The sequence below is a fragment of the Ranitomeya imitator genome, chromosome 5 (assembly GCF_032444005.1).
Source record: "Ranitomeya imitator isolate aRanImi1 chromosome 5, aRanImi1.pri, whole genome shotgun sequence".
NCBI classification, from domain to species: Eukaryota; Metazoa; Chordata; class Amphibia; order Anura; family Dendrobatidae; genus Ranitomeya; species Ranitomeya imitator.
The window spans coordinates 644863872-644889471 of record NC_091286.1 but is presented as its reverse complement, the minus strand read 5'-3'; the positions used below and the strand labels follow the sequence as shown (position 1 = coordinate 644889471).

General features: G+C 43.7%; 1 protein-coding gene across 1 annotated transcript in view; it reads left to right on the top strand.

Annotated features, from left to right (window-relative positions):
* The window catches only part of LDAH (lipid droplet associated hydrolase), a 339639-nt gene extending 314434 nt beyond the window's left edge, over positions 1 to 25205 (top strand). Inside the window, exon 7 of the mRNA XM_069728149.1 lies at positions 20968 to 25205. Within this exon, the coding sequence (XP_069584250.1) occupies positions 20968 to 21156 (189 nt within the window). The 3' untranslated portion in view covers positions 21157 to 25205. The remainder of the gene's footprint in view (positions 1 to 20967) is intronic.
* The last annotated feature ends 395 nt before the right edge of the window (positions 25206 to 25600 follow it).

Genomic DNA, 25600 nt, shown 5'->3' with positions numbered 1-25600 from the left:
AATTCCTGATTGTGTATTTGGATGATATTTTGGTCTTTTCCGATGATTGGGAGTCTCATGTGAAGCAGGTCAGAATGGTGTTCCAGGTCCTTCGTGCTAATTCCTTGTTTGTGAAGGGGTCAAAGTGTCTCTTTGGAGTTCAGAAGGTTTCATTTTTGGGGTTCATTTTTTCCCCTTCTACTATCGAGATGGACCCTGTTAAAGTCCAGGCCATTTACGATTGGACTCAGCCGACATCTGTGAAGAGCCTGCAAAAGTTCCTGGGCTTTGCTAATTTTTATCGGCGCTTCATCGCTAATTTTTCTAGTGTTGCTAAACCGTTGACTGATTTGACCAAGAAGGGTGCTGATGTGGTCAATTGGTCTTCTGCAGTTGTAGAGGCTTTTCAGGAGTTGAAGCGTCGTTTTTATTCTGCCCCTGTGTTGTGCCAGCCAGATGTTTCGCTCCCGTTTCAGGTTGAGGTTGATGCTTATGAGATTGGAGCAGGGGCTGTTTTGTCGCAAAGAAGTTCTGATGGCTCGATGATGAAGCCATGTGCTTTCTTTTCTAGAAAGTTTTCGCCTGCTGAGCGTAATTATGATGTTGGTAATCGTGAGTTGTTGGCCATGAAGTGGGCATTCGAGGAGTGGCGTCATTGGCTTGAAGGAGCCAAGCATCGCGTGGTGGTATTGACAGATCACAAGAATTTGACTTATTTTGAGTCTGCCAAACGGTTGAATCCGAGACAGGCTCGATGGTCGTTATTTTTCTCCCGTTTTGATTTTGTGGTTTCGTACCTTCCGGGCTCTAAGAATGTGACGGCTGATGCACTGTCAAGGAGTTTTGTGCCTGACTCTCCTGGTGTTCCTGAGCCGGCGGGTATTCTCAAAGAGGGGGTAATTTTGTCTGCCATCTCCCCTGATTTGCGGCGGGTGCTGCAAAAATTTCAGGCTGATAGACCTGACCGTTGCCCAGCGGAGAAACTGTTTGTCCCTGATAGATGGACTAGTAGAGTTATCTCTGAGATTCATTGTTCAGTGTTGGCTGGGCATCCTGGAATCTTTGGTACCAGAGATTTGGTGGCTAGATCCTTTTGGTGGCCGTCTTTGTCACGGGATGTGCGTTCTTTTGTGCAGTCCTGTGGGACTGTGCTCGGGCTAAGCCCTGCTGTTCTCGTGCCAGTGGGTTGCTTTTGCCCTTGCCGGTCCCAAAGAGGCCCTGGACGCATATTTCTATGGATTTTATTTCGGATCTCCCCGTTTCTCAAAAGATGTCGGTCATTTGGGTGGTTTGTGATCGCTTTTCTAAGATGGTCCATTTGGTACTTTTGTCTAAATTGCCTTCCTCCTCTGATTTGGTGCCATTATTTTTCCAGCATGTGGTTCGTTTACATGGTATCCCGGAGAACATCGTTTCTGACAGAGGTTCCCAGTTTGTTTCGAGGTTTTGGCGATCCTTTTCTGCAAGGATGGGCATTGATTTGTCTTTTTCCTCGGCTTTCCATCCTCAGACAAATGGCCAAACCGAATGAACTAATCAAACTTTGGAAACATATCTGAGATGCTTTGTTTCTGCTGATCAGGATGATTGGGTGTCCTTTTTGCCGTTGGCTGAGTTTGCCCTTAATAATCGGACCAGCTCGGCTACTTTGGTTTCGCCGTTTTTCTGCAATTCTGGTTTCCATCCTCGTTTCTCTTCAGGGCAGGTTGAGTCTTCGGACTGTCCTGGTGTAGATACTGTGGTGGATAGGTTGCAGCAGATTTGGACTCATGTGGTGGACAATTTGACATTGTCCCAGGAGAAGGCTCAACGTTTCGCTAACCGCCGGCGCTGTGTGGGTCCCCGACTTCGTGTTGAGGATTTGGTTTGGTTGTCGTCTCGTCATGTTCCTATGAAGGTTTCCTCTCCTAAGTTTAAGCCTCGTTTCATTGGTCCGTATAAGATTTCTGAGGTTATCAATCCTGTGTCATTTCGTTTGGCCCTTCCTGCTTCTTTTGCCATCCATAATGTGTTCCATAGGTCGTTATTGCAGAGATACGTGGCGCCTGTGGTTCCATCCGTTGATCCTCCTGCCCCGGTGTTGGTTGAGGGGGAGTTGGAGTATGTGGTGGAGAAGATTTTGGATTCTCGTGTTTCGAGACGGAAACTCCAGTACCTGGTCAAGTGGAAGGGTTATGGTCAGGAAGATAATTCCTGGGTTTTTGCCTCTGATGTTCATGCTGCCGATCTGGTTCGTGCCTTTCATTTGGCTCATCCTGGTCGGCCTGGGGGCTCTGGTGAGGGTTCAGTGACCCCTCCTCGAGGGGGGGGTACTGTTGTGAATTCTGTTGTCGGGCTCCCTCCTGTGGTCATGAATGGTACTTCGGCTGGTTCTGTCCATGGACTTCCTCTGGTGGGTGTTTCTGAGTTTCCTTCCTCAGGTACGAGGTTAATTCGTTAGCTGGCTGCTCTATTTATCTCCACTTAGATCTTTGCTCCATGCCACCTGTCAATGTTCCAGTATTGGTCTAGTTCACTCCTGGATCGTTCTTGTGACCTGTCTTCCCATCAGAAGCTAAGTTCCAGCTTGTATTTCTTTGGTTTGCTATTTTTCTGTCCAGCTTGCTATTTTTATTGTTGTCTTGCTTGCTGGAAGCTCTGGGACGCAGAGGGAGTGCCTCCGCACCGTGAGTCGGTGCGGAGGGTCTTTTTGCGCCCTCTGCGTGGTCTTTTTGTAGGTTTTTGTGCTGACCGCAAAGTAACCTTTCCTATCCTCGGTCTGTTCAGTAAGTCGGGCCTCACTTTGCTAAATCTATTTCATCTCTGTGTTTGTATTTTCATCTTTACTCACAGTCATTATATGTGGGGGGCTGCCTTTTCCTTTGGGGAATTTCTCTGAGGCAAGGTAGGCTTTATTTTTCTTTCTTCAGGGCTAGCTAGTTCCTTAGGCTGTGCCGAGTTGCATAGGGAGCGTTAGGCGCAATCCACGGCTATTTCTAGTGTGTTTGATAGGATTAGGGATTGCGGTCAGCAGAGTTCCCACGTCCCAGAGCTCGTCCTTTATTATCAGTAACTATCAGGTCATTCCGTGTGCTCTTAACCACCAGGTCCATTATTGTCCTGACCACCAGGTCATAACACAGAACATCCAGTGTTTTCTGCGCTATCATGTGAATAACAGCGCGGCAAACACCGCTCCTGATCGGCGGGGAAATCCTCTCCGCCGATCAGAGAGCCACGGTTCCCACACAGTCAGAAGACAGCGTGAGCACTCAGCTGTGATTGGAGGTGTAAACTTTACCTTTGGTCACTGGTGTCAGCTAATGGGACTACTGATGCCATCATCCGAAACCTGCTACCGCTAATAACAGCAAGAGCAGGAGCGGCGGATGGGAGTTTTCATACTTTTTGGTACAAGTCATTGTAACTATCCTGTCTCTATAGTCTATCTGGTATAAGGCACCTGTAGCAGTGAAGAGGCAGTGACCCTCAAAGTTCAAACATAAAAGTCTCTTTAATGCGGTATCTTCGCACAGAAAAGGTTCCAAGAATATATAACTTCAATGCATATAACAGTGTTCAATTCACACCAGTTCACAAGAGCATCCATTAGATTGCAGTCACTACACACGCTAGTCCTCCTCTGACTAGTTTTGTGGGTGTCCTGCATCGCTGTATCACAGTCTCTGCTCACAGCCGCACACAGACCTTGACATCCTCCTGTCTGCAGCTGTGACACACGCCAGTCCTTCCTTCGGGGGCACAGGACAGTCTACCTCCGGTTCACCTCCGGGCACAAGATCTGTCCACATCCGTGAACAGTCATCATGGATAGCAGCTCCTCTGTGTATGCTGTGGGTTGTCAGGCTTCACTCTGGCCTTGACACACCTGAGACTCCTCAGACTCAATTCTAAATCCTCTTTATACTCCAGGGCTTTTAACAATTGTAATCACAGCTACACCTACGACTTCAACACCCCTCATGGCCTCACCACGCCTCTCTGTGCATCCTGGGGAGAACAAACAGCACACCCCTAGCTATAACAGGGGTCACTGTCTCACATAGGGCAGATATAAATTTTTATTCCCATCCGGTAGACCATAATGACCAGACAGTCTCTTGAACCTTTTATGTGATAAGCATTGATTTTGTTACTTTTCTCCAATTCTTCATGTTCTAGAATCAACTTGCTCCTGTTATAGCTGATTTAAGTCTAGATTCTGTCTTGGCAAGTTTAATTGGACGAGACAAAAAAAAAATAGTAAAACTTTATAACTAGTGATGAGCGAACGTTGTCAGAAAAGGTGTTACCCGAGCATGCTCAGATTCTAAACAAGTGTCTTCAGCAACCTGGAAAAGTATGTTCGAGTCCCTGCAGCTGCATGTCTCATGGCTGTTCGACAACCGCAACACATGCACTTGTCTGCTTGTTAGGCAATACCTGGATATGTTGCAGCTGTCGAAGAGCCGCTGGGACTCAAACATACTTTTCGAGCACGCCAAAGCATTCTCACTCATCACTGCTTATAACCCATACACACATTTTATTTCTCATTACTTACCCCTTTGTGGCAAATTTAGTTTTTCTCATATCATTAACTTGTGTGTTTACAGCAAAATACATCAATTTGGTCTTGTATTCTACACTGAACACAATATACCTTTAGCCCTTGATGGACTCCTTGATGTTCTGATGTTTTTAACTGTTTAACTAGATGAAAGCTGCACAGAACTGGCAACAATTTTTAATGTGTAGTTTATAGACAGGGCAAGTGGGTTAAAATTATACGGGTTGGAAGTTTATAAAAACAAAAAATAAAAGCCAAGTTGCTTTACAGTTGGCAAGTTACCACTTGAGAGAAGAGAAAAAAGAAATCACAGCGCTTAGTAGTTACAGCGACCATAAGTTAAAAGCCAATCTTAACACGTGGTTGTGCCAGCGCCAGTGAAATAGATCAGTTATTGCTGGATCTGGCTTCCATCTTGTGCTCTAGAACCTATGGGAGATGAGGCACTAAATTATTCCAGTCCCACACGGAGTGCAGGTTTAGGAATACTTAGTACTGGCAATGAACAGATTGAAAATATTTTCCTTTGAGATTCCAGGCTCCCAATATAGTTGTGCTAATTAGTTCAATAAATGTTTGCTTTTCCTTTTTTTTTGACAGTTTTGCGTCTTGAGCCAATATATTGCGTATTGTACCTTTTTTTTTTTTCCATGTAAATGGTCAGCAGGTCCCTCGCCACATATGTGTCTTTCTTTACTGTCACCTCTTGGTTTGGGGTTTCCCAAGAACAATAAGAAAAGCTTTGTAATAAGAAAAAAAGTTTTGCAAACGTTTTTCTTTATTTTTTTAAAGGTGGTCATCTTACCCCATTTTTCGCCTATATGGTAAGCCGAGAGAAAGGGTATGAAAAGACGCATTTACGGTAGTTAATTTGCTGCACATCATTCTTAGAGAAAACTATACAAAGAGATCAGCAATAGCATTTAAACCGTTTCAATTGAGCACTTTTGGTTATCTTGTCACATCTGTGAAGGGATGAGATGTATCGGGAATGTAAAAGGGCTTGTAACATAGTAACATAGTAACATAGTTAGTAAGGCCGAAAAAAGACATTTGTCCATCCAGTTCAGCCTATATTCCATCATAATAAATACCCAGATCTACGTCCTTCTACAGAACCTAATAATTGTATGATACAATATTGTTCTGCTCCAGGAAGACATCCAGGCCTCTCTTGAACCCCTCGACTGAGTTCGCCATCACCACCTCCTCAGGCAAGCAATTCCAGATTCTCACTGCCCTAACAGTAAAGAATCCTCTTCTATGTTGGTGGAAAAACCTTCTCTCCTCCAGACGCAAAGAATGCCCCCTTGTGCCCGTCACCTTCCTTGGTATAAACAGATCCTCAGCGAGATATTTGTATTGTCCCCTTATATACTTATACATGGTTATTAGATCGCCCCTCAGTCGTCTTTTTTCTAGACTAAATAATCCTAATTTCGCTAATCTATCTGGGTATTGTAGTTCTCCCATCCCCTTTATTAATTTTGTTGCCCTCCTTTGTACTCTCTCTAGTTCCATTATATCCTTCCTGAGCACCGGTGCCCAAAACTGGACACAGTACTCCATGTGCGGTCTAACTAGGGATTTGTACAGAGGCAGTATAATGCTCTCATCATGTGTATCCAGACCTCTTTTAATGCACCCCATGATCCTGTTTGCCTTGGCAGCTGCTGCCTGGCACTGGCTGCTCCAGGTAAGTTTATCATTAACTAGGATCCCCAAGTCCTTCTCCCTGTCAGATTTACCCAGTGGTTTCCCGTTCAGTGTGTAATGGTGATATTGATTCCCTCTTCCCATGTGTATAACCTTACATTTATCATTGTTAAACCTCATCTGCCACCTTTCAGCCCAAGTTTCCAACTTATCCAGATCCATCTGTAGCAGAATACTATCTTCTCTTGCATTAACTGCTTTACATAGTTTTGTATCATCTGCAAATATCGATATTTTACTTGTAGCCTAAGGCTTGTCCGGCCTTAGGCTACAAGTCTGCAGTCACTTTGTGTGACGTTAAAATTGTGAATCCTCATATCGTACACACTGCGCTCTGTGAGGATTTACATACATGCGGCCACATGCAGACTAGTTGGGCACGGTCTCGTTTAATGCACGTGTATTGAGTGAGGCTAGACACGTCTATTCGAATTGTGGCCGGAAGTATGCAAATCATCCACTTTCAAAACTGATGAATCCTCACAGCGTGCAGTGCGTGCGATGTGAGGATTCACAAGTCTGCAGTCACATAAACTGTGGCAACCCCTTTAATGCAGAAAAAATGGGCAACCATAATGATTTTAGGGTCTTTGTGTGACTCTGTGATAGGGTCAGAACATCTCCAAAACAGCGGGTCGTGCCGATCAGTTAGTGCCGATCAAAAGTGATCCAATGAAGATCAACTTGTAAAATCACAGGCGATCAAGGATCCTCGATGTACGTGAAGGCTAGCCCGTCCAATCTGATCAATCAACTGTGGGTTGTATCTGATCCATAGAGGCCGCACAATGTACAGGACTTAGAGGATCTCCTTCGTCTTCATGGTAGATACCACAGAACCTTAGAAGATCTTGTAGAGTTCCTTACATTCCACAGTACAATTACTCTTGGTAAATTAGCTTGTAAGTTGGAAAAACACAGATCTGTTCACCACCAAGGATGTGTGGGTGATGTTAGTCTGAAGTCTTTTAGTGTGTAGCGTTCTTGTCAGTATCACCACTACTGACAGTGGTCAGCACTATCCCTCAAACGCTGGTTGCCCCCTAAGGGTATGTGTCCATGTTCAGGATTGCATCAGGATTTGGTTAGGATTTTATGCAAGTAAAATCCTGACCAAATCTGCACCTGAGGTCACTGGCAGGTCACCTGCGTTGTCTTTGCGTTGTTTCTGCAATGTAAGGACATGCTGCGTTCTTAAAAGACGAGCCGCATGTGCGTTTTTGCGAGTATGCCGCATGCGTCTTTTAATGCATAGTGGAGATGGGATTTCATGAAATCCCCTCCACTATGCTGTAACATCTGGACGCTGCGTTTTTGACGCTGCGGCTCAACGCTGCATCAAAAACGCAGCATTTCCTGAACGTGGAAACATACCCTAAATGAAAAACTTTTTGGCCTCTAACAAACACATATATTTAAAGGGATTTTACCAAGTTTAGAAGTTATCCCCTACCTTCAGGGATAGAGGACCTGAATTGCTGGGGGTCCGACCGCTGGGAACCTAATCAATTCTTTCAGTAGTGGCAGAGGTTGAACATGGGCACCTCTACTCTCTTCATTCTCAGTGGGAGTGCCAAAGACTAGCAGAGCGCAGTGCTTGGCTATCTTCTGTGGCTAGAGATCGGCGGAGGTCCCAGTTTTCAAACCCCCCAAGATCAGGCAGTTATTGCCTATCTAATGCATAGGGAATACCTTCCAAACCTGGCACAAACCCCTTTAAGGTATTTTCAATGAAGCCAGGTAGGGAGTACCAGTGTAACAGAGCTGAAACAGCATTGAGATTTTACACTGTTTACTCCCATTACTTTAATTAGCTTCCACTCTGATCTCAGAACACTCCTTTATATCTGTACATATATAATGATTTTCTCATGTTAGGGACATGTAATAAAATAGGCTTGTAAAAACCTTCAGAGCCCATTAGAAAATTGTACTTCTTGGATATAATCAAAACATAGATGTTAGGGTTTGACGGAACGCACCAAAAATATATTTATAGAGTAATCGGTGCGTTCGCAACCCGGGGTCCACCGTGCAGGAGTAAAACCCGCTGCTAGTAACTGACGGTACTATGTGGCGGTATAAGTGAACTCTGTTACTTCACAGTGTCACTTAAGACAAGAGAATGCTGTGCCCTGTTAACCTCACAGAGGAACACAGCTACCAAATAGAGCGAACAGTGGTTTTCCTTTTTTGGATGCTGCCCTTCCCGTGGTTGTTCCTTCCCGGTGAAAGACCAGGCTAATTATTGCTTGCGTTGAGAAACACATGATGGTGTCTCCGCGGCTTTTTTTACATGCATTTGCATATTTCCCATAAGGGATGGGGGCAGTGTTCTGGATCACTGCGTTGAGAAACACTTGATGGTGTCTCCGCTGTGTTGGATGTTTTGATCTCCTCGAGGTCATTCATCCTTATGTTTATGATACACAACGCTGCCAGCACCCGTGCAGAAGGAAGCCGTGGAAGAGGCACCAAGTGCACCATTTTGGAAAAATGGTCAGTGATCACCCAAGTAATGGTGCAGCTACGAGATTTGGGTAAGCCCACCACGAAATCCATCCCGACCATCTCCCAGGGCCTGTCCGCCACCGGCAGGGGGTAAAGCAACCCAGCTGGCTGTTGACAAGGAGACTTGTTCTTGGTGCAGGAGACACACGCCCGAACATAGTCTGCGACGTCACGGGCCATATGCAGCCACCAGTATGTCCTCGCCAGTAGCTCAGATGTCCTTTTGGACCCAAAATGTCCACCCATCCGGGACGAGTGAGTCCAAGAGAGAACCTTCGGACGCAGACTGGGTGGTACAAAAGTCTTGCCTGGAGGCACAGACTCTAGCAAACCGGGGCCTCATTTCTCAGACTCTCGGTAGGGACAATAAGCCGAGGCTCCTCTTCCTCCTCTTCAGATGACACAACGGAGCGAGAGAGAGCATCGGCACAAATGTTCTTCTCCCCGGAAAGGAAATGGAGGGTGAAATGGAACCAGGAGAAGAACAAGGACCATCTGGCCTGGCGAGAATTTAACCACTGGGCTGTCTGTAGGTAAACCAAATTCTTGTGGTCTGTGAATACTTGGAAAGGAAAACAAGCCCCCTTCAAAAGATGTCTCCACTCAGAGAAGGCCAACTTCATTGCTAGCGACTCCGTGTCCCCGATGGAATAATTCCTCTCCGCTGGTGTGAAGGTCTTGGAAAAGAAGAAGCAAGGATGCTTCCGACCTTGAGCATCCTTTTGAAAGAGGACTGCTCCAGCACCAACGGAAGAGGCATCCACCTCCATTATAAACGGCTTATCTACATCGGGGCGATATAGGATGAGAGCGCTAGCAAAATGGGACTTAATAGAAGTAAAGGCCTTGGAGACCTCCTCAGACCACAATTTGGGATTTGCTCCCTTCTTGGTGAGGGCTACCAAGAGAGCTACCAAAGTTGAGAAATGAGCAATGAACTGGCGATAATAGTTAATTAACCCCATAAAGCGCTGCACCGCTTTAAGAGAATGGAGTTTTTGCCAGTCCATCGCAGCCTATAGTTTCTCAGGATCCATAGCCAATCCCTGGGCGGAGATGATATAGCCCAGGAAAGGTAAGAACTCCTGCTCAAACACACACTTCTCCAACTTGGCGTAGAGGGAATTAGCTCGTAAGAGGTCGAAGACTTTGCAAACATCTCTCCGGTGGGAGTCAGTATCTGGAGAGTTGATGAGGATATCATCCAGATAGACTACGACCGAGGTGGAGAGCATATCCCGGAAGATATCGTTTACAAAGTCTTGGAAAACGGCTGGGGCATTACAGAGCCCAAAGGGCATCACTAGATATTCATAGTGCCCATCCCTGGTGTTAAAAGCTGTCTTCCATTTGTCCCCTTCATGGATGTGAATCAGGTTGTAAGCACCCCGCAGATCTAGTTTACTAAATACCCTTGCTCCCCGAAGCCTATCAGAGAGCTCAGATATCAGGGGCAGGGGATATTTATTCTTAACGGTGATGGCGTTAAGACCCCTGTAGTCTATACATGGACGTAGTTCCCCGTTCTTCTTCTGCACGAAGAAGATCCCGGCCCCTGCAGGTGACACTGACTTTCTAATGAATCCCCTTGCCAGATTTTCCTGGATGTACTGTGACATTGCCTCCGTCTCCGGGAGAGATAACGGATAGATTCGACCCCGGGGAGGCTCAGCACCAGGCAAGAGGTGTATAGGACAGTGGTGAGGCGGAAGGGTCTCCGCAGCCCTTTTGGAGAACACGTCCGCATAGGGCCAATATTGCTTGGGGAGAGAGAATAGATCTGCGGGTACATTGGTAGTAGCAACCTGAATGCATTCCCTCTGACACCTACCCCCACAAGATTCACCCCATCCTAAAATTCTGCCTGTGGACCACTCAATATGAGGAGAGTGGTACCGTAGCCAAGGTATCCCTAACAGGACCTCATCAATTCCCTCAGGAATGACGAGCAGAGATATAATCTCCTGATGAAATGGCGACATGGACAGAGTGAAAGGGATGGTCTGGTTTGTTATCTGAGAGGGCAGTGTCGACCCATTCACCACTGGTACGGTAACTGGTTGAGCTAGCATTACCAGGGGAATTGTGTGACGTTGGGCAAATGCTGATGACATAAAATTGCCCACCATCCCACAATCCACGCAGAGCTCTACCGAGTGGGAGAATGAGCCCATAGTAATGGTCCCCTTAAAGGACAATTTGGAGGCAAACGTCACCGTGTCTAGTGTACCTGCACCTACTACCACTAGACACTGACGTTTCCTCGACTGCTGGGGACATCTGGTGGCAAGATGTCCTGACTGCTGGCAAACATGACAGACCTTGAGTGTACGAGCGGTTCGGGACTTAGATCTCGCTCGTTACACCTCCATGGCCTCATGTGACTCAGGGACCAGGACCGGAGATTCCAAAGGTTTGGCGAAGGTGGGAGCCAGACGAAACCTCTGCCTATACTGGGCTCGCTCTAACCTCCTCTCTTAAAAACAAAGGTCAATACGAATGGACACAGCTATTAACGCCTCCAGTATGGCGGGAATGTCCCTGATAGCCAGAGCGTCCTTCACGTGGTCAGACAGCCCCCTCCAAAATATTGGGATAAGGGCTTTATCCAACCATTCCAACTCAGATGCTAGGGTACAGAAGTGGACGGCAAAATGGCTGACCAAGGACGAGCCCTGAGTCAATGACAACAATTGGAGCGCCGTATCATGGGTGAATCGAGGTCCTAAAAAGACCTGTTTCAGAGTGCTCAGGAACAGCGGAGCACTCTGCACCACATGATCGCCACGCTCCCACAGCGGCGTAGCCCACTCCAATGCCCTGTCCAACAGGAGAGACACTATAAATCCCACCTTTGCCCGCTCTGTGGGGAAACGTATTGCCTGAAGCTCAAGATGTATAGAGCACTCGCTCACGAAACCCCTACAAGATTTGCTATCTCCAGAAAATTTCTCTGGTAGCGGGAGGCGAGAAAGAGTCGGAACAGGGGTGGCATTGGACAAGGTTGCTGCAGCCACGCTAGCAGCCTGAACAGTAACTGCGGTTACATCCACAGCTGAGGTTGTGCGCTCGAGATAAGGCTGCATATGACAGTGGCAGTGCCATTAAGTGTGGACAGATAGAGAAATATGTGACTAAACAAATGCTGGGAAAGATTGAAGCAAAAGGAGAGGAGTGTGATGATAATGCAGTAAGCAGTGACCTACACATTCATGTCACTAAGTTAGTGAAGACAGGGTTAAAAGGGCATTACCATGAATTGGACGGAGATAGAAATTGTGGAACGGATCAGATGTTGGGAATGATAGCAGCGGTAGAAGAATGTACTGCTTTTTCAGGAGGCAGTGACTTTTTATCTCTGGTCTGTATGTATGTGTGTAACGGGGATTTTGACATGAGAAGGGTCAAAAATGAGGCCATACAGATTGGGCGTTAAATGGTAAGAGGTGTATGGTGCCATTTACAAAGAAAGAAGGTGAGCACAAAGGGAATTTTGTCTTGATCAGAAATGTTATAATTTTCCAAGTTTATCCACGTCAGCTAAAGTAAAATGAGGTAATCAATCCCCGATATAAAATTTTATAATCAATATAAAGTATATTCCAATTAGCAACATTCGCTCCACTGTATTTAATAAAAATAATGAATATTATGTCAAGTCAGTCTAATATTACATCTCATTTTCACGTGTTCTGCAGTATATTCGGTGCGTGTGGTTTGCCGTATTAATTTAAACAAAAGGAGGATCAGATTTTTATTTGTAGTGTTTAATCTGTTCCGTCGAGACCCCATTGTTGCATACAGTGTGATCTTTCTACATTTCTTGTCTTAAGTCTTTAATTGTTTAAAGCTTCACGCAATTTTTCAGTGACGCTTATGTGACATCGCCTTAAAGTCAGAATCTTCCAATTAGTTTGATGGCAGTTTACCAGCCACTGACAATACTCCTAATTAACTGCAGATATACAGTTGTATCCTTCTAAAATTTATGTTCTCTTTGCCTGCCGGCTGCATCTGCCTAAAGTCATCCAAAAGCCTGGGGCTCCCGTGAGCCTGAGCTATAATTGTTTCATAACAGTACCCACCAAGTGCTACATTAAAGGCCAAAAACAGCTGTCTGCAGATGTGGTTTCTGCATTTTAGAGAAGACCCTGGTTTGTCTAATATCCATAGTCATGGTGTAAGGCTTTTAAAGGGAACCTGTCATCCGGTTTTCTCAATATAAATTACGACCAACCCTCTTCTACAGAATTCTAGTATTGTGTATGTATGTACCCAATTCCCGATGCAAGGCACAAATAAGACCTTTTGTTATACTAACAGACGGGGCGGTCCGGTCCGATGAGCATCTCTGGTCTTGATCCGGTGCCTCTCCTCCTTTTTTTAACCACCGTCCTGCTTCCCTGCCTCTTCTCTTGTTCTTCTGCTCTTTTCTTAAGCTCCCATCCTTTTTCTCCAACCATCCAAATCTTTAGACATTCTAGACAATTTCTTGCCTCTCCTAAAAAGCATATAATCTGGCTTCCGGTCACACCATTCCACTGAAACTGCCCTAACTAAGGTCACCAATGACCTCTTAACCGCCAAGAGCAAGCGACACTACTCTGTCCTCCTCCTCCTCGACCTTTGACACAGTGGACCATTCCCTATTATTACAGACCCTTTCATCCCTTGGCATCACAGACTTGGCCCTATCCTGGATCTCATCATACCTAACAGACCGGACATTCAGCGTCTCCCACTCACACACCACCTCCTCACCTCGCCCCTATCTGTCAGAGTCCCACAAGGTTCAGTCCTTGGGCCTCTGCTCTTCTCCATTTACACCTTTGGCCTGGGACAGCTTATAGAATCTCATTGCTTTCAGTATCACCTCTATGCTGATGACACACAGATCTACATCTCTGGACCAGATATCACCTCCCTACTAACCAGAATCCCTCAATGTCTGTCCACTATTTCATCCTTCTCCTCCGCTAGATTTCTGAAACTTAACATGGTTAAAACAGAATTCATCATCTTTCCCCCATCTCACGCGACATCCCCAACGAACCTATCCATTACAGTAAATGGCTGCCCACTCTCCCCAGTCCCACAAGCTCGCTGCCTCAGGGTAATCCTTGGCGCTGATCTCTCCTTCAAACCACATATCCAAGCCCTTTCCACTTCCTGCCGACTTCAACTCAAAAATATTTCACGAATCCGTTCATTCCTCAACCATGAATCTGCAAAAACCCTAGTCCATGCCCTCATCTTCTCTCACCTTGACTACTGTAACCTCCTGCTCTGTGGCCTCCCCTCTAGCACTCTCACACCCCTCCAATCTATTCTAAACTCTGCTGCCCGACTAATCCACCTGTCCCCCCGCTATTCCCTGGCCTCTCCCCTCTGTCAATCCCTTCACTGGCTCCCCATTGCCCAGAGACTCCACTACAAAACTCTAACCATGACGTACAAAGCCATCCACAACCTGTCTCCTCCATACATCTGTGACCTCGTCTCCCGGTACTTACCTACACGCAGCCTCCGATCCTCACAAGATCTCCTTCGCTACTCCCCTCTTATCTCCTCATCCCACAATCGTATACAAGATTTCTCTCGCGTATCACCCCTCCTCTGGAACCCTCTACCACAACACATCAGACTCTCGCCTACCATCGAAACCTTCAAAAAGAACCTGAAGACCTACCTCTTCCAACAAGCCTACAACCTGCAGTAACCACCGATCGACCAAACCGCTGCATGACCGGCTCTATCCTCACCTACTGTATCCTCACCCATCCCTTGTAGATTGTGAGCCTTCACGGGCAGGGTCCTCACTCCTCCTGTACCAGTTATGACTTGTATTGTTTAAGATTATTGTACTTGTTTTTATTATGTATACCCCTCCTCACATGTAAAGCGCCATGGAATAAATGGCGCTATAACAATAAATAATAATAATAATAATTTTATCAGAGTAGATATTCTTATCCCGTTTCTGTCTTAAATTCATTACTCTCTTGACATCGTATATCTAATCCATAAACTGGCAATATACATTTGATGGCTGTTGACCAAACGATGCTTTGGCCGATTTGTTGGCTGACAGCCCTCTCTGCCGGCTCTCCCATAGACAGAGGCATCTGTGTTCTCCTTAAGAAATATGCTGACTTACACGTCAGCCAGCGGCTCATCTCTGTGAGGACAATGCCAATGGCAGTCCAAAATCAGACATCTCTTCCGAGTATGAGTTGCTGGCACCCCCATGTCCTTTGGACAGCCAGCCGAACCGTTCGATATCAGCCGGTTCAGCTGACATTACTCTAATGTGTATGGGGCCTTTACAAACTGTAAGCTTTTCCGTGCGGGATTCCTGTTTTACCCAAATGTGATGCTTGACGACTCTATATAGAATAATAATGAAGGACACTGAGCTTGTAGGACACACTCTTTCACTCCACCTACAAATGATGTCTTTTCCAGTTGGGTTTGGACCAAACCAAACGAGCAAGCTAGCATGGAGGAACAAGTAAAAGTTTAGCACAGCAGGGAGTCCGGTAGAGATTTTATCCAACTTTATTTAAGGTCATATTTATACATGGCCTATAGTTACAAAATCAACGCAATTCGAACAATTATTTTTAGTTTACCTAATCTTTAGTGATGAGCGAGTATAGTCATTGCTCGGGTTTTCCCAAGCACGCTCTGGTGGTCTACGAGTATTTATGAATGCTTAGAGATTTAGTTTTCATTGACCCAGGTGAATGATTTACAACTACTAGCCAGCTTGATTACATGTGAGGATTCTCTAGTAACCAGGCAATCCCCACATGTACTCAGCCTGGCTAGTAGCTGTAAATCACTCAGCTGGGGCGATGAAAACTAAATCTCTGAGCAGTTACAAATACTCGGAGACCACCCCAGCGTGCTCGGGAAAACCCGAAAGTACACTCGCTCATCACTAATAATCTTGACCTTCATGTAATCTTGAAAAGAGATATGATCTATGAAGAACATTTCATTCAGTGATTACCTTTACTTGTGAGTCAAGAGATTCTTTCCCACCTGGGCTAAGTCTGGATGTTCTTCTCTGTCATGGGATTGTATCCAAGAACAGTTCAGATGTCTTCTACAATGTTGTTCATTTTCATATACTTCTTGTAGCAACCAACATACCAAATGTCTGGACTTCGAGCTTTACCCTTGACTGGAGCTAGAGCTACTAATATCAAGGACTGAAATATCTGTGAGGACGTTGATGGAATCCACTGTTAAACTTACCAATAACTTCACAAAATATTATAGAATTGTGATTTTCATAAAAAGTAATTAACCTTAATGGGAAGAAATGTGTTACAAAAACATACCTAACTGTTGGATAATTACCGTAAGATGATCCAATCATGGTCTGTACAGGCTGGTAGTCATCAGAAACACTGGAATGAAGGAAAGCCACTCCAAGCAGGAGGGACGTCAGTAAAACCATGACTTTTGTCCACTCGTGCCAGACCTGGCAGATCTACTTTTCCATGTGCCAAGAAGCAAGAGCCACCTCGGGTTCTCTTACAGAACGATGACATCACTCATTTTTTCTTGCTAAGCCAATCAGAGCTCACCGTTCAGCAGCAGCAGCTGTCACTCATACCAGCTGAATGTGAAGTAAGAAGTGATAAGAGGCTCTTGAGACTCGTTTAACATGGAAACTTAATACTAGTAGTGGGAATTGAATCGTTTTGGTGTTACATTTCACATTTTGTCATTTTCATAATACATTTAAATAAGCTACTCCACATAAAGGAAATCTTCCAAAGTATAAAAGACTTTAGCCAAACCTGTCAAAGCTTAAGCTACACTCTACACTAATGAGCCGTGGCATTTGGAATACAAATAGGATATGCCCGGAGGGACAGACAAGTCAATGTAGTAATTACTGGGTGAGCCAATCCAGCCTCCCTGCACTTCTCAGGCTTCTATTGCTGTTGATTGACTTTTGAATTATTTCGCCCTGAACATACAGATTTATTCTCACCTCCAACGATTTGTGTGTAGATGATGGGATACACCCCATAAGATCCTTTTGCTAGTTGGGTGAAGCTTCCATGGTCTATAAACCTGTATTTTGCCTTAAAGAGATCATGCTACTTTGAGCTCTAGCGTTGCTGAAAGTTTCGTTCCATGTTTGGATTTATACTGATCATGGGGTCCGATTCTTGGCACCACCATCATCCCGACCACACGGCAACTCAGAGACCTCTCAATAGAGCGTAGATTGAGCATACGCCTCTCTGAATCATTCTTTGTCTATTATCTATCGGAGATTGCCAAGCGCTATACTCGGATATCTACAGCAGTCCCATTAGACAGTAGTGGAGTGCTCAACCTCTGCTATATTAAAATGGGGCTGTATAAAGTCATATTCTCGGATTGGTGGGTACATTAATAGTCAGACCCCCAGCGATCAGTAAGCTATTAACTATCCTATTTATAGGAAGTATACCTTACACACTTTGGGCAAATCTGAAGGTATTGTGCTCTATTTCAAGCATGTGGTTGGTGTAGAAAAGGAATACTGATGTTGAAACTCAATTCAGAAGGTCTCCCCGTGGGCACTAGTGGTCTGCCTGTCTCTATCTACAGTGAAGGAAATAATTATTTGATCCCTTGCTGATTTTGTAAGTTTGCCCATTGACAAAGACATGAACAGTCTATAATTTTAAGGGTAGGTTAATTTTAATATTGAGAGATAGAATATCAAAAAAAAAAAACAGAAAATCACATTGAATAAATTATATAAATGTATTTGCATTTTGCAGTGAGAAATAAGTATTTGATCCCTCTGGCAAACAAGACTAAATACGTGGTAGAAAAACCCTTGTTGGCAAGCACATCCGTCAGACTTTTTTGTAGTTGACGTTGAGGTTTGCACACATGTCAAGAGGAATTTTGGTCCACTTTTCTTTGCAGATCATCTCTAAATCATTAAGATTTTGAGGCCGTCGCTTGGCAACTCGGAGCTTCAACTCCCTCCCTAAGTATTCTATGTGATTAAGGTCTGGAGACTGGCTAGGCCACTCCATGACCTTAATGTGCTTCTTTTTGAGCCACTCCTTTGTTGCATTGGCTGTATGTTTTGGGTCATTGTCTTGCTGGAAGACCCAACCACGACCCATTTTTAATGTCCTGGCATTGGGAAGGAGGTTGTCACTCAGGATTTTACGGTACATGGTTCCATCCATTTTCCCATTGATGCGGTGAAGTAGTCCTCTGCCCTTAGTAGAGAAACACCCCAAAAATATAATGTTTCCACCTCCATGCTTGACAGTGGGGATGGTGTTCTTTGGGTCATAGGCAGCATTTCTCTTCCTTCAAACACGGCGAGTTGAGTTAATGCCAAAGAGCTTTTGCCTCATCTGACCACAGCACCTTCTCCCAATCACTCGCAGAATCATCCAGGTGTTCATTGGCAAACTTCAGACGGGCCTGCACATGTGCCTTCGTGAGCAGGGGGACCTTATGGGCACTGCAGGATTTTAAACCTTTCCGCCGTATTGTGTTAGCAATGGTTTTCTTGGAGACTGTGGTCCCAGCTGCCTGTTCATAGAGGTTACACTAGCTCTTTATGGTAAGGGTTACTCTTCCTCTGACAGATGCCCCAGCTCCGGCTTGCTAGTGCAGATGTATTCAGATAATAGATGCATTAAAAAAACATTTTTCATGTATGCAGCTGCTAATATCTGACTAATGTATCATAAAAATTATGGGCAACATCTCTCTCAACATCTGCTGAGATCTTTGTTTTGTCTGTTCTGAATTATTTACAGAAAATATGTTTTCTCTAGATTCTACTTGTTTCAACAAGCTGCCGACATCTCCTGAGTCGTCGATGTTTTATATCATTTTACTGTTTCTTTCTAATGTTATTCATTTTCTTTGTACTATGAAATCTTCACAAAATTAAATGTGACCTTATATCTTAGATCAGGGGTGAGGAACCTTTTTTCTGTCACGGGCTATTTGGAAATTTCTACAATCATTCAGTGGCCTTACAAAATTGGGGAGGGCTGGGGGCATAGATATCATTGGGGAGGGCTTGGAGACATATACATCACTGAGGATGGTGGGAGGCTTATACATTACTGGGGGGCATAGACATCACTGAGGAGGGCTGGGGGTGTAGACATCACTGGGGAGGCTGAGGTATATGCTGTGACAAAGTCACTGGTAAGGTAATAAGAGGGGAGCTATGTGTCACTGCACTTAATGGCGTCAGTGATATGAAACCAGAGTATTTTCCTCCAGCACACTATGTGTTGGGAAGGTTAAGTTAAAGTTCCATAATGGGCTGGTTTCATGTGGACCTTCAAAGAGCGGGAGGGAGGAGGTCCACTTTATTTCCACCTGCAGAGCTGCCAGGACCTGTGTGAAATCATGATCATGTGGTCAGTCACATGATGGAAAGAGTCACATGGTCTGGGGTTTAAATAAATGGGCTCTACAGGCAGTCTGGGGTTGGCTAGGCTGGAGAGAGGAGTCTCCAGTGGTTTTTGTGATCTGAAGAAAGACTGAACCTGTATACTGCCATGTGAGTTGACTTACCACAATACATTACTGGGGAGGCTGGGGGGAATAGACATCACTGGGGAGGACTGGGGCATAGACATCACTGGGTGGGCATATACATCACTGAGGAGGCTGGGAGGCATATACATCACGTGGGGGCATAGACATCAGTTAGGAAGGCTGGGGGGCAGACATCACTAGGAAGGCTGAGGTCATAAACATTACTGGTGAGGACTGAGGGCATAGACATCACTGAGGAGGGTTGAGTATAAACATCACCGGGGAGGCTGGGGGTATAGACATCACTGGAGACGGTGTTGCTGCTGCTGCTCTCTTCATCTGTAGGATGGGAGCGCATTGCGCGCTAACGCCGCCCACAGAGTACGTCCTCACTCTGGCACTGGCCTGCATGAGGACGTAATCCTTCAATGCATGCGCACAAATTGATCAGCAGTGAACGCTGCTCAAAACGCAGCTGCCAGGGGACGGGGGAGGCAAAAAAGACGTTTCTCAGCCCTGTCTTAGATAGTTTTTAAAAGAAGAAGGATGGCAACAGCTTATCAAAGAATCTGGTATATTTCAATCTTCAAGTCGGCAATTTTGAAGCACCATCATGTCTACATTCATATCAAAAGTCATATCAGGCCGTGGCACCCTGCTGAGGATTGAAGGTTGCCTTATTGGCCCTTTGGGGAGAAGGCATCTTTATGGTGCTTTCTTCATTCAAGAAGGGATGGGAGAATCAAGTTGATGGCCATACCAAACCTTTTTGGATTGAAAAGGTTGGAGGGTTCATTAGATATACAAATCCTGGTCACACAACTGTGTAGAAATGTTGGTGGCATGAAGATCTACTCTACTTCTTAGGCCATCCTAAGTACCTGAAATATCAAAGGAGGTGCCAAACATACCACAAGATATGCATCTCATACATGCATAATAGAAACTGTAACTGTAGAATGGCCTGGTTGCTCCAAGTGGATCCGACTTGTTTTCCGCTATCCTTCCACTATAGCTGCTCTAAATGGGTGCATGCTATACTGTATAAACTGTAAGTCTGGGCATTCAAACGTCATGTGACTACAAGCATGGCCACATTCCAAGTAGACATGTCCAGCCTAGCTCATTTCACTTGTATTGAGCAATGCCGCGCAAGTCTAGTCAGCACAAGACCGCATGTATGCAAATTGCATACTTGCAATTACGCATCCTCTCCCGGCATTGGAGAGTCCTGACAGCGTGCACACTGCACTCTGTGAGGATTCACAAGTCTGCAGTCACATAGAGCCTGGCCAATCCCTTTAAGTAGTACTGAATGCCAGTCAGATTCTGAATAAATGCTTTTTTTTAACAATACTGAAAGCCAAAAATAAAGTCCTACATCTGCTTATGTTTCTTCAGCACAGCGATAGTTATATTTTTTTCTATTAATTTGTATATTTCTACCCTTTGGTGATATTATTTTCATGAAATATTCAGCTTGCGCATTTATTAAATATTAGTTTCTTATCTTCAGGCACTTGGCATTCATGTTGCAGAAAATCTGCTCTTTGTTTTTCATTTTAACCAGAGCGAAACATATTCTGCATAACAGATCCACAATGTCATGGCGAAACGGAAACTCTAATATAAATGTCCTTTATGATTGTGTTTGTTTTTTCTCTTTTTAGTTGATTTTCTACTATGGCGCTGAAGACAACTGGTGTCCTGTCCACTATTATGAAGATATTAGGAAGGATTTTCCCAATGGCAATATCTGGCTGTGCAATAAAGGATACAGACATGCCTTCGTCTTGGACTCCAGCAAAGAAGTAGCTTCCTTGGTCATAAACTGGCTAAACGAACTGCCAAGCCTTTGAGCTGTCCTCGTCCAAAAAATATTTGCCATCATAGCTCAGTTTTATGGTTCCAGCTTAGAGATCAAAAAATGATGGCGGGTATCACAGCTTAAATATACTTTAGGATCAATCATGGCTCTTTCATTGCTAGCTTGGATACACTTGACAAACATTTGGGCCTGAAGTGGCAAGCAGGGAAATGTCCAACCTATATGTTGGGTTTAGAGTTTTTGATGGAGCAAAGTGAAGATTGATCTGATCTTCAATAGTTTAATGTGTATAGGGAAACTGCTAAGAAATCTGATCTAACCTCAGTAATACGTGATTGTTTAGTTGAAAGTTGATTAATGATTGTAAATGTTGATCATTTTTATCTTGATTAATCAAATATACCAGCATTGTTCAAAAATGTAGCAGTATCCTCTAGGAGGGCTTCAGAGTTTCCTAGAGTAAAAACGTGAAAAATGCAAAGCAATTTTGGACCAAGGGGAAATCTTGAAAATTCTTATTCCAAGGAAACCTCCTCTTTTTAAAGGGAAGGGAGCAGGCAAAAGTTTTCACAGCAATTTTTTGGCTGAGATGTGTTAAATGTTTGCCAACTCAAAAGTTGGCAATTTCATTAACTCCTATAGTTGTGTCCAGCCTTATGTTTCCTCAAGTTTGGTTACGGACTCCAATTTCTCACAATATAAATCATATACCGGTACAGTATCTCGACTTATTAGCTAAACGTTTATCTCGACAGCTTGCAATATCAAAACTACTGGATGTCCATATATGTATATGTAAATATGCATATATAGATATACACATGTGTAGATATACTGTATATGTATAGCATAAACGGCTCCTGACAAAGTGTCTTAAAATCTGTTTTTATTTTTTCAAAACTGGTCATCTTGCGCCATACATAGAATGTAAGAGTTGGACAGTACCTCCAGGGTCATCATGTCCTACACCCAGTTCAAAGCAGGATTCACTAAACCATCCCAGACAGATGTCTATCCAGTCTCTATTTGAAGACTTCCATTGAAGGAGAACTCACCACCTCTCATGGCAGCCTGTTCCATTCATTGATCACCCTCACTGTCAAAATTTTTTTCCTAATATCCAATCTGTATCTTCTGTTTCAGTTTCATTCCATTGCTTCTCGTGTTTCCATGTGCAAATGAGAATGTTGATGATCCCTCTACACTGTGACAGCCCTTCAGATATTTGTAGACAGCTATTAAGTCTCCTCTCAGTCTTCTTTTTTGCAAGCTAAACGTTCCCAGATCCTTTATCCGTTCCCCATAGGACATACTTTACAGTCCGCTCACCATCCTGGTAGCTCTTCTCTGAACTTGCTCCAGTATTTCGATGTCTTCTTTCAAATGTGGATATGTCGAGTGAAGAGGAAAAGTAAGGGCGGACACATTTGTGTATGTGTAATTGTTTCTGGAGGTCTGAGAACTGTTGAGATGCAAGAAATAAAATTCAGGGAATGATTATAGATTCTGGATTTTAGTTAGTTAAACTATTAAGGAACATTAGAATTATAATCACCCATCTCTTCAAACGGCAGAGAATGTAGAAATGACAGACATGACCCTAACATGAATATTTCTGTAGTATCGGAGGTTCTGCTTATAGTTCATGACTGTTATTCGGAACTGTTTTTATGTAGAATCGGGTACTATCGTGGTCAACTTTTTACTCTTCCAAGTACTTTCGTGTGATCATATGTGCAGTCCCAAATGGAGTTGTGTAGAGTTCCCACTACTTGTGCCCTGTCCTCGTATTCCAGTGATTTTCTAAAGTTGTCTACATGTGTTGAGGAACAAATATCACATGATATATATATGATGGGTGCAACATTTGCTATTTGTGAGTCTGAGCTATAAAGAAATATGTTTTGACCATTTTTAAAGGTATAAAATACATCTTATATTGGTTACTTGAAGATTACTGGTAATCTACATATTCCTATGAAGGTTATCATCTTGTTAGATGTCACTGGCTTCTTCTTACTACTGACTGCAAGCAAAATGTCAAGTCCTGTGCCATGAATTCCGTGGACAAGCCTGGATCCTATGACTTTTATAGGGAATGTATGGATTTTTTTCTGTGCTTCTAATATTTTGCAAAGGCTAATAAACTGAAAGTTAGCCTTGCATCCAATACATTGTATTATAGCTGTGGCTAATGACACGCATCTGAAGAATGGACTCAGTAATTTGTCGCATGTTGCCTGAGCTTCTGTTAGCAGTATTTTTATATATATAATTTCCAGCAGTCACCACAGGAGGTGACTTATTAACTTGCCATGCTGTGGGCATGCTCAGTGACCTGTGCAGAGGTAATGGCGCAGGAAGGAGGAGGTGAAATGTGACCTTCACCTATTGTGAGTGGTGCTGTCTGTATATAGATGTTGCTTGTAATTGTAATCCTGTCTGATGATAATGAGATGACTCCTGAGACGTGATCACAGAATCTATTATGGAAAAACTGCAAGATTGCAAAAAGTCTTGGGTAATTTTCTGATTACTCTTACCTTTTAAATGGAAAATTGGAGAGTTGACTTTAGTGAGAAGCAGGAGAGCACTCTGAGACCGATGGCTACCCTAAAGCTAGCCGTAAACATGGGTTAGCTTTTGATGGACAGATATTTGTGGCTACTTCACCATAAACATGCACACTCAGCCAAATATGCATGTTTACATCACTGGAAAGAGGGGAATAAGCTGGCTTATCTCCCTCAAGAAGAAAAGATCAAGCTGGCTGAAATCCAACTTACCTGATCGCTCTTTCTCCCAATAATCTACCCTCGAAGATCAGTCAGCAAACCCCATTTTTGTATATGGCCAGTACTATTAAAATTGCAATTAAAGAGATTTTCTGGAATTCGCTCTGCAGTACTTACTTTTACAAGAAAGTTCAAGAAGTAAATTATTACTATATAAAAGACATTTTATTTATCTCTGAGAGCATTTGTAAAAAGGCATTGTCTATCCGAATGAAACACCACCAAATCTTGTACTCACATATATGGAAATTCCATGGGGATCGTTGTCTTGGCCATTATTGACTTCTGATTTTAGTAAAGAACTTGCTTTCCTTATTCCATGATACAATATGCATATTAAATTTCCAAAACGTCTTGAGCCTCAGCGCTCTTACATCATGTCCCTTCGTGAAAAACTGAAAGTTCCATAAACAGTCCAAGAAGACTGCAACTCTTTCCAAGTGACCCGGTCTGGTAATTCTTATGCGTTAAAGTAGTAAATCGTTAGAAAATTAAGCTCCGATTATCTGGATCATTCCAGGAGATGAAGATGCTCGGCAATAAAAACCGAAATCTCGGTGGGTGGGTGGTCTGAAATATTTATGAGGGGCTGAGTATCTTTTATTGTAGATCCTCCTCTAACTTTTTTTTATCCAAGAATTGACCAGTTTATCTTTGCTTGCATGTCGTTATGATTGGGCTTTATTTTATGTGTTGCATTTTTTTTCAGTTTGTGTTAAACATAGCGTGTAGACACAGAACGTCCACCAAAAAAAAAATAAGTAATTTTTTTTTCTTTTTTGTTTCTGCCAACAGTTCCAGCTGTTGACTCCCATGGTGGGTCACAAATGTACTCCAAACATCAGTACATTTTTTAGTACAAGAAGAGTAATTAAAAAAAAAATCAGACTTACAGCGTGACAGGAGAAGTCAGCTTTACAGATTTCTTTCTACAGATACCGCATGTCGGAGAACACCTTTAACAGTTCCACCAGCCAACGCAACCTTTACTTTCCCGTTAGGTGTTGCTGTTTTAGTTCAGAAATTAATTTTTCCCAAATTATACAACTCTGCATGGTTAAATAGTATAGAAATTAAGCAAACCTTACACATTTTTGTCACGTTAAATAATGTATATAATTGTGCCTAAATAAAAGTTATTGTTTTGTCTAGAGTATTCTACATTGTAGAAATCTGCTCAACTGGTCAAAAACAATTATGGTTATGCTTCAAAAATTGAACGTTGCCTTGGTAAAAAAATTATTTGTGTGGCAATTCAAATAAACAATGTCTTCTGTTTTTTCTACTTTCCTCCCTCATAATGCCATCCATTCTTCTTAAGAGCACTTCACAACTTGAAACTGTCACCCCTTTGTGATGCTGCCGCCTATCGTTGGGATGGTGTTCTCTGGCATTCAAGCCTCTACTTTTTTCTTACATACATAACAATGTTCCTTATGACTGAACACTAGAGATGAGCAGATGATGAGCCGTCAGGTCAGGACCAGGTTACTGCTCTCTGGCCGGGGACAGGAGCTGCACGAATTTCCTTGTGCTCTGGGATCTCCGGCTTGGCTTATGATTTTCCAAACTGACAATACGACTGAAGGCTGCACAGATGACATTGAGGACAGCAACAAAAATGGGCCGAGGAACCCGGAGGTTCAGGAAATTTGTGCAATACCTGTCCACGACCAAAGA